Here is a 10053-nt window from a genome sequence, read left to right on the forward strand (position 1 = left end):
ATTAGACGCAACGTCCTGTTTCTGGTTTTGGTTCTTCCTCGGGTCGCCGCTGCGCCGCCGCCGTACTCTGCCGCCCCCTGCTGGCCGGCGTCCGCTGCGCTCCACTGTTTCGTCTGTTTCAGACCGTCGACACTGCAGATGTTCCGCCAGGTTCTTTATAGTCCAGGTATCCAGGTTGAATCAAGTGTGCAGAGTGAGAACCGTTTTCTACAACGACTCCTTCACAGTGTTTCTGGTTCTTCAGGCCTGGCGGCGGCTGCTGGATCTCACCGGCGCTTTACGCCGACACCGGGACACTTTGCAAAAGAAACAATACATCATCCATCCATCCATCATCTCTACACCTTCATCCTCACTAGGGTCGTGGGGGGCGGAGTCTATCCCAGCTGACTCAGGGTGAAGGCAGGNAGAAACAACCGACAGCCGTCCCAGACGCCTCAGTTCCTGGCCCCCCGGCCCCGAGGGGCCCTGGAGGGGCGGACGGGATCTGGGGCCCGAGGTTGCCTGGACGGTAAGTGGGCAGAGCCACGAAAGTAACGGGTCAGCCTCTGAACAGGACGCTGAGGACCACGACGGTCGCTGGAGAGAGTTGGTGGTGGTAAGCGGACTCGGGGGGCGATTGAGGGGCCCCCAGACCTGTTGGAGGGAGGTCTGCTAGGGGGAGGCATACGTCTACGCAGACCCAGGAGCTGCTGCCTGGTCTGCCCAGCTTGGACAGTTCGTTCCAGCGCTTCCAGCGCAGCTGACCCAAATAGCTCCCCTGGTTCCACTGGGAGGCTACGGAGAGTCCGTCTACTGGCCTCCGTCAGATTCGCCTGTGCAAGCCATACCTGGCGGCGAGTCTGGACCAAGATGGACATCATCCTCCCGAGTTCTCTAGTCATGAGGCCAAATGCATACAAGGATGCATCACTGAGACTTCTGGGGGCAACATCCACACTGTCTTCCTGCAGAGAAGCTGAGAGGGCCAGCAAGATGTGGGATAGGGAGTTACCGATACGACCGGCCCGCGCTCCAGCATCATAAGCCCTCGTAAGCAGGTCATCTGTGACCCGACAGTGAGGTGAGGAGCACCTGGCGTTCAGACGCAGAGCCTCATCAGGGGACACAATGAGGGAAGCGATGGCAGGCTCAATAGCAGCCATGTGGCCGAGGCCAACTCTCGCTGCATCATGCATGGCTGCCAGGGCTCGGCCATCAGCTTGCAGCCAGGAACAAGCCTTACTATCTCTCCAAGCACTGTATAAGACATTCAGGTAGTCCGCTGAGTGAGGAACCACAAAGGCAGAGGGGGGAGGCCTGCGATCCAGGGCCATGCGAATAGTGGCCCGCATGGAACCGTCCTCTGTCTCAGCCAGTGAACCCTGAGCTGAGGAGTGGGAGCTTGGCTCCGAGGCCTGGGAGGCCCCGTCGTCTGTATCCTCCGCATATTCACCAAAGTGGGTGGCTGAGGCCGCCAGAGAAAGAGCATCGTCCTCTGGAACCAGCACCGGCATAACAGGGTCCTCCAAGGGCGCATCAGCCTCCCCCGAGGGAGCATCGGCGCCCTCCAAGGAAGCCTCAGAGTGGTGGGCCATAAACATGGATCTTGTCTGGGCCAACTCCGCAGAAAGCTGATCCACTTTTGAAGAAGGCCTGCTGTGATCCGACTTCCCCTTCTTCCTGGAGGGGGTAGCAGCAGCAGCCCCTGCCCGACGCTTACAGCGTCTAAGTTTGGGGTGGGGGCAATTGGCCCGAAGGGGGGGAGGTCCCCTTCACCCCCTGGCGGTTCAAAGTCTGCCAGTCTAGCAGCTCTCACCGCCCGCAGCATGTAGCTGCAATTCATACACGGGTTATCAGAGAGTGCCTCTCTCAGGTGCTCGGGACCGCGGCACGTGGGGCAGAGATCATGGCCATCATCAGGCTGGAGAGGAGCCTCACAGGATGCACAATGGTGGGGGTTATCCATCATAGTGACGCTGGAAGAGAATCGCCACCCTGGCAAACTACACCACCTAAGGTTAGTCCAGGGTGGATGCTAAGGACCGAAAAGTCCGCCACCCCGACCAACACGGTCACGGAGCTACAAAGCGACGGGACGTAGTTGAGTTTTAGAAATGCGGCATTGGATAACGCTATCAGAGCGATAGCAATCTGCGCGCGAGAAGATGAAAAGGAACAGATACTCTGATGACACCGGAAGATATAGTCTCCCCCGGGGTCATCCAGGTGTCACAGGTGACATTGTTGGTATTCATACTCGAACTGCGCATGCGCGAAGGGGANTCACTGAAATAAAAGAGTCGCATCAAAGCTCTTCATGATGCTGGACGGTCTCTGAGACAAACAGGAGAAGACAGAAAGTGTTCTCACAGTGGGGCCAGGTCTGATCTGGAGTCAACTAACGAGACTGGTTCTTACAAAATGCTCCAAGCAAGAGGCAGGAAATGACAGTAAACTGAAGCAGATGTCGACACCTCGAGACTTGAAGGACTAGAGACAGAAGGAAGACCACTGCTGATCTTCAGCCAGAGATGATTCTAGACCAGAGTCTGAGAAGGTCTCCAGAGTGACCATAAGAGACGACTGATGGAACAAGGCTTAGAGGGAAGAAGAGCTGCTGAGAAGCCGTTACTGAGGCCTGCAAACATCCAGAAACACAAACACTGGACTGTTGACTGGAAGAAGGTCCTCTGGATGAACAAGTCCAAGCTTGAACTCTTTGGTCAGCATCGTTGTTTCTGTCCTCAGAAAAGCTGGAGAACGTTTGGATGCCAGGTGCACCCACAGTGACACACGGTGGAGACTCCACCATGGTATGGGCTCCATTAGTGGAGATGGCAAGTTAGTGAGAACCATGAATCATGCATCATGGACCAGAACGTCTACCACAACACCTCAGTGCATCATGGACCAGAACGTCTACCACAACACCTCAGTGCATCACGGACCAGAACGTCTACCACAACACCTCAGTGCATCATGGACCAGAATGTCTACCACAACACCTTAGTGCATCATGGATCCCTTCTGGACTGAACCTATTGGTTATGGGTTCATACACCAACCAGACAATGAGCCCAGCAGACTTCAGAGCTGTGCAAAGACCATCTGACCAGAAAAAGGAAAGTGGAGTTCTGGAAATGATGGACCGGCCCAGTCAGAGTCTGGATTAGAATCCTATTGAACACATTTGGGATGTCGTACATTCAAGGATTGATCACACAAAAGTTTCATCTAAAGCAAGTCTGTGGGAACATCTAGAAACTATGTGGAGCTCAGTAACACCAGAGACTGTCGAAGAGTTCATAAAACAGCAAGAAGCAGCTGTTATCAAGGCCGAAGGAGGCCAAAGGAGGACAAAGGAGGCCAAAGGAGGCCAAAGGAGGCCATAGGAGGCCGTAGGAGGCCAAAGGAGACATGGGCTTTGGTTATGTGTGAAAAAAGGACGGTTTAGTCGTTTCAGTTTGTTACTCACCAACTAAATAATACATTTTCAGTTTTAACAAGTTTTTGAGATTCTAAAATATTTATGTTTTCTTGTTTTCATGAGCGGTGGTCTAATGCACATGTAAAGCACTATATATATGTAATAACTTAAATACGCAGAGGACCTTGTGATGCATCAACCAGTCGGTAACCATTTTTACCATCTTAATTTTATTGTTTTGTTGGAGAAGACAGCAGATAAAAGGTGGGACAAGAACACAGCAGCTGGCATTAAACAGTGAAACATAAACAGAGCGTCTCAGAACAGAAGTTTAGTTACGCTACGGTGGCAGAAGGTACTGAAGCTACAAACAGTGTCATGACGACTGGCTTTATTTGAGCAGCTTTGCCGTTGCCATGGAGGTCATGGTCGTCATGGTGATGGTGGGCACGGTGATGTCTTTAAAGATGGGATGTGCGATGCTGGAGTAGGAGACTTTGTTCTCAGAGAGCGTGCCGATGATCATCTGCCGCATCTCCCTGCTGGCATCACCACGCACGGCCAGCAGCGCCTGGATGTGCTCCTCCCTGTAGAGCAGACAGACCAGAAAGCTCAGCTTTACACGGCAGCCACGTGGACAACAGTCACACAGGAACTCAGAGCCACTTTCAGATCAGTCTAGTTAGTATTATCTGGCTTTATTCAGACCAAGGATACAACGTTGGATTGAAGCGTGACACAAACAAACCCTCGGGTGCTACTGATATTTATCACTGTTCTGTCATTGAATCGACCTCCGGAGGTCACATCCTGAGCATGCTTCCTCAACATCAGCAGCTGCACAGTGGAGAGAGTGGAGAACATCAGGTTCCTCAGAGTGCAGATCTCCAGGACCTGAGCTGGAATAAGAACACCACAGCAATCATCAGCGGGTCCCGGCAGAGGCTGCATTTCCTGAGGAAGCTGAAACCAGCCTCTCTCCCTGCCAGCATCCTCAGGACTCAGGACAGAGGTTTGGGGGGTTTGGTTCCTTCCCACCGTTGCCAACCGGCTGCTCAGAGGGAGTCCAAAGGCTGCTCTGGATTGTTGGTTCTCTGTTAAACCTGTACGGTCTGTACCTGACTATGTGAAGCGCTGTGAGATGACATGTTGTAAACAGCACTATACAAATAAAACTGAATTGTTTGAGTCTTGTCACGAGTTTCATCAGCAACAGTGCTGAAGGCAGCAGCTACTATGATCCCAGCCTACGTCACAGCACCATCAAACTATGTCTCTGTTCTTCTGTTGAGCCACCACCTGGTGACAGAGTGAGTTCATATGGAAAGGCTCCACCAGTCACCATGTCGCTGCACATCAGGTCTCAGTTTCTCCTGTTGCTCACTGGTCACATGGATCAATAAAGTGCTCAACACGATCATTCTGAGTCAACTCAGAGAGTGTGTGTGTTCCTGTTCAAAAACAAGCTTTAAGGATGTGAGTAGCAGCCAGGGAGGTGAGGGCTATGGCTGCAGTAGGGCTGTTTAGACACCAGGGTACAGATGGGTGTCCTCAGCACAACAGCAGCTCCTCCACGGTGAATGCTGGCAGGGCATCACGGTGAATGCTAGCAGGGCTTTCAGCAGCAGCACCGCAATTTAAGGAAGACTAGTGTATGGTCAGTGGAATCCCGTTTCAGTGGTGTTCATTTGTGTAGATTGTCCGCTCTGCATCTGTCCAACGTAAACGTTGCTCTAAACAAGATTTATGAATCCTGGTGATGGACGTCAAAGTGTGTGTGTGTGTGTGTGTGTGTGTGTGTGTGTGTGTGTGTGACTGTGCAGACCTGATGTCAGGATACTTGGAAACCAGCGTGGTCACCTCCAGGAACAGCAGGGTGGGGTCGGTGAGCTTAAACACTTCAGCGATGGCAGCGATGGCTCCACAGAGCCAGTCTGTGTCTTCACCCTGAACGGACAATCATAGTTAGGCTTTCCTCAAGCAGCACACTCACTGTGACACCATGTCTACACGGGCCGAGCCCTGACAGGTGCACTGGAGCACCAGCTGAGTCCACAACCACTGGATGTGTTCAGTCACAGAGACTCTGTGATTGCTAGCTACGCTTCACAGCCCAAGCATAACATAATGGACACTACTGTTAGAACTAGCTATGTTTGAGCTATCATGTATTCTGATATTCTGATATATTCAGATTATAATCCAATGTCCGTCCTTGAAGCCAACATGGCGGGTCAGACCTGGTCCACATACTGGGAGACAGCTGAAGCTCCTCTATTCTATCAGTGACTGCAGATACAGACAGACAAATCTGAATATAGTTTCCATTATTTCATTCCCAACCATGTGCTGCAGCAGAGACCCTAAAGAATCAAACATATGCCAATGTTCAGACACTTCTCCATCTGTCACACTTGTGCTGGAAGTGAATCATGCTACAGTACAGAGAAAACAACAGACATGGACTCACTGCAGCCAGTTTCCTGAAGAGGAACTTGAACTGATCAGCTTCTTTGATCATCCTCTCAGCTCCCTCCCTCCTCTCATCAGCGTTCTTAAAGGTGATCCTCTTCTGCATCACTGCTTTGATGTACTCCACCACCACCCGGCGCAGAGCCTCGCTCGTCATCTCCTGCACACACCACATCCAGCAGTCAGCGCTCAGAGCTGTAGGACACTCACACAGGTTAGACTGATCCGCAGTCAGCCGGACAAACATTTCCATTCAGCTTCATAGGAACTCTGAATTCTGGAGATACTCTGCTTGGAGCCCGTCGGTGGCTTCCATCCCACCTGATTGAAGGGTTTCTTGATCTTGTTGAAGTCATTGAAGTAGTCCTCCACCGTCACACAGATGGTGTCCACAGCATGAGAGCCCGTCAGCCACTTCCTGGTCAGCAGCTCGTTCAGGTGATGCTGATCAATACAGCGGCACAAAGAACAGCAGGTAAGTGCACTGGACGTTTGTCTGTTTTTAATCAGTGTGTGGCCAAACATCCAGCTGTCCATTTGTTTTATTCAAGTTTAAATCACAAGCAAAGCTGTGATGTGTGAGCTGGAGCTAAACGCTGACCAACGTAGAGTGCTGAGCACTTCTGCAGCTTCTAAAAGTGTTTTCATGTTGTAGCAAAAAGTTGAAATACGTCTATTATTTATTACTGTACAGTTTATTCTGCAGTGTAAATATCAGCAAACGCCCGTAAACACATTCTGTGTCATCACATTGTGACCGTAGCTCCTGTAAACACACGGGGACACGTCACCCGCTGTCAGTGTCATCTCTGAAGAATTCGAGAGGTTTCGCCGAAACTGTCAGCTAATAAAAGCACACTCTACATGTCTGAACAGAGAACCTGAACATTATAAACACATTTCTGGCTAAAGCTTATGAGCAGATGTTACTGTTGAGTCGACACAGTTTCGGATCGCCCTGTGGAACACAAGTCAAATGAAATCCATCTGATTTTAACTGGGAAGATGCCTGACGTAACAGAAACCTCACATCCACACAGATCACAGAAAACCTGTCCAGACAGGTAACTGGTTTAAACCACACAGCGTACTGAGGCCAAAACAATACGGCAGATTCACGTCCTGAACTATGTCTCTAATGGTTTTTTAACAAACAGGCATTTCTAACCACAACAGAACAAATGCCCTTCAAACCTACAGCATAGTCTATCAGCTGCCCTTCTCACCTCCAGGTCGAGGAAGACTTCATCCAGCAGGAACTGGCAGCCCTCCTTGGCCACCTCATTCAGGGTTCTTTCAATGGCAGCGTCGCTCTCGGTGGGTTCTGAGGACTGAGAGTACTTCCTCTTCAAGCTGTTGATGGACTCACTGAGGAACACATGAGCATACGTAACTCCACAGGGTTTTAAATTAAATAGAAACAGACATTATGAAATAAATACTCATTCTCTCTTCTTCGTAATGACCATCATTTACTTAAATGGCCTGAATGGTCTACACCTATGTAACACTTCTCTGCAGTGTGTTTCTCATTCACCCATTAATACTCCAACGGTGACAGAGCTGCCATCCAAGGTGCTGCCTGGCATCAGGAGTAACTTCGAGTCCAGTGTCTTGCCCAAGGACACTTGGACTGTGGAGGGGATCGAACCACCAACCTCAAAGCTCTACCACCTGAGCCACAGCCGCCCAGTTCCAGGCATTTTAGTTAAAAACGCCATTTTTTGAAAGTCTGTCCTTCTTGTGAGTGCCACTGTTCCTGCACAGCACGTGGCAGCGCTGGTTCTGATGCGGCCGTACTGTGGAGGACTTCTACTCCGTGTATAACTAACTTCCTGGCACACCCCTCTGGCCACCATCACGACAAGGTGAAGCCATTTCGACAACCGTTCAACCAACGTGTGGCCAATAAAAGGTTCTGACATCCCTGTGCACCGACCCAAATGGCTTTGGAAGAGGATAGTGGACCAGCACATGACTCTTCACACGACACAAATTATAGAATAGAAGAGAAAAATACTTTATTTATCCCAGTCTGGGAAATTACTGTGGTACAGCTTATGGGATTTAAGCGAAACTATGAGGCTTCTGAAAGAACAAAGCACACTCATTAAATAGAGCACAACAACAGAGGAAACACTGAGATGGTCCCTGTTCCACAGTTCACACACCGTCAGCTCTGGGTGTTGCCCCCTTTAGCATCAATGACAGCTGGGAGCCTTTATGGCAGCTGTGGATGAGGCCCTTTCTGTGCTCAGATGGTAAAGCAGCCTCTTCTTCTTGGCAAAAAGCTTAAGCGCCTGTAAATTCTTGGGCTGTCCTGCATGAACTGCACGTCTGAGATCCCCCCAAAGTGGCTCAGTGATGCTGAGGTCAGGAGACTGCGACGGCCCCTCCAATGTGCTCTAACTGGCAGACACACAGTCTGCAAAAACTCAACAAAAAAGGACATCAGACTTTTCCATTGGCTCAAGTTATGCTAAAGGATAGCAGCCAAGTTAGGAGGCAGCCAGAACTTACCCCTAAACAGAGTCTGGAAAACACAACGAAAGTTACGAATGTAACTACGGTTCAATGAATCCCGAATGACCGCCAGAGGCGGTGCTTTAAGCACTGAATATTCCCCTTCGCGCATGCGCAGTTCGAGTATGAATACCAACAATGTCACCTGTGACACCTGGATGACCTCGGGGGAGACTATTTCTTCCGGTGTCATCAGAGTATCTGTTCCTACAGAATCTTCTCGCGAGAACACGAGGATTCTGAGTGACAGAGTGGTCTGGCGGTCATTCGGGATTCATAGAACCATAGCTACATTCGTAACTTTCGTTCTATTTCATCCCTGCTGACCGCCAGAGGCGGTGCTTTAAGCACTGAATGACTTGTACCAGCAAAGTCACGAGGATCCTGATTACAAACCTTAACAAGTAGAATCAGAGGACTCCGGCAACAGCACCACACCCAGTGGATGGGGGGTAGCAACATTCACCCTGTAAAACCGTGAGAATGTTCCTGATGAGGCCCATGAAGCTGCAGAACAAATATCTTCTAAGGGCACTCCTCTCAGGGCAGCCCATGACGTAGAGACACTCCTGGTGGAGTGGCATGTCACGCCTGATGGCAAAGAACGATTACTTGCCCCATATGCATGGCGAATGACATCCACAATCCAGTGGGACAGTCGCTGTTTGGAGAGAGCACAGCCTTTCTTAGGATCACTAAAACAGAGGAAGAGCTGTTCTGACCGCCGAATGCATGCTGAGGCCGTGATATAAGCTCTCAGGGCCCGCACAGGGCACAACAGTTCCGGCTTGTCCCCCCCTCTCCTGGTGGGGGTTTAAACTGTGCAAGCTGTAGAGGCTGGTTGAGGTGCGAGTGGGACAACACCTTAGGGAGGAACGCTGTATTCGGCCATAGAGTGACGCCTGAACCATCTGAGTTCCACCTCAGACACGAGTCGCTGACAGAAAGAGCGTGCAGCTCACTGACGCGTTTTGCTGAGGTAACAGCCAGGAGGAATGCAGTCTTGGATGACACCCACTTCAGCTCTGCTTGCGCCAACGGCTCAAAGGGAGGCCTGCCTCGAGCCTCCAGCACCAGAGGCAGGTCCCATGATGGAGCTCTTGGAGCTCTCGGGGGATGCAACCTCTGAGCTCCCCTGAGGAAGAGGGACACCAGACTGTGGCTCCCTACTGTGCCATTATTGACTCTAGCATGTCTAGATGAAATCGCTGCCACGTACACTTTCAGGGTAGAAGGAGACCGACCATTGTCCAGAAGAAACTGCAGGAACTCCAGAATAGTAGGCACAGAACAATGTACTGGATTTGCACTCTGGCCCTCAAACCATTCAGAAAATAATTTCCACCTGTTGTCATACTGCAGCCGAGTGGACGACGCTCTGGCGTTCAAGATGGTATGCCTCACAGGGTCCACACAGCTGCTCAGCAGCGGTTCGGGCCCTCCAACAGCCAAACATACAGTTGGAGGCGTCGAGGATTGGGATGCCAAATCCGACCTCCTCGTTGAGACAGTAGGTCTTCTCTGTCGGGGAGTCGCCATGGCACGCCGCAACAGAGTCTGTGCAGGAGAGGAAACCATGCCCTCGCTGGCCAGAAGGGGGCCACCAGCAGAATCCTGTGACCCTCGTGAAGAACTCTCTGAAGCGTTGA

The 10053-nt window shown here is 51.0% G+C and overlaps 1 protein-coding gene across 1 annotated transcript in view; it reads right to left on the reverse strand.

The window, feature by feature from the left end:
* Nucleotides 1-3619: 3619 nt before the first annotated feature.
* exoc3 (exocyst complex component 3) overlaps nucleotides 3620-10053 on the reverse strand; it is a 20241-nt gene continuing 13807 nt past the window's right edge. Inside the window, exons 12-16 of the mRNA XM_008288456.1 lie at nucleotides 7108-7249; nucleotides 6203-6325; nucleotides 5880-6041; nucleotides 5235-5356; nucleotides 3620-3996 (exon numbers count right to left, since the gene is read on the reverse strand). Coding sequence (XP_008286678.1) covers nucleotides 3801-3996; nucleotides 5235-5356; nucleotides 5880-6041; nucleotides 6203-6325; nucleotides 7108-7249 — 745 coding nt within the window. The 3' untranslated portion in view covers nucleotides 3620-3800. The remainder of the gene's footprint in view (nucleotides 3997-5234; nucleotides 5357-5879; nucleotides 6042-6202; nucleotides 6326-7107; nucleotides 7250-10053) is intronic.

Source organism: Stegastes partitus, unplaced genomic scaffold (assembly GCF_000690725.1).
Source record: "Stegastes partitus isolate 25-593 unplaced genomic scaffold, Stegastes_partitus-1.0.2 Scaffold559, whole genome shotgun sequence".
Classification (NCBI taxonomy): Eukaryota; Metazoa; Chordata; class Actinopteri; family Pomacentridae; genus Stegastes; species Stegastes partitus.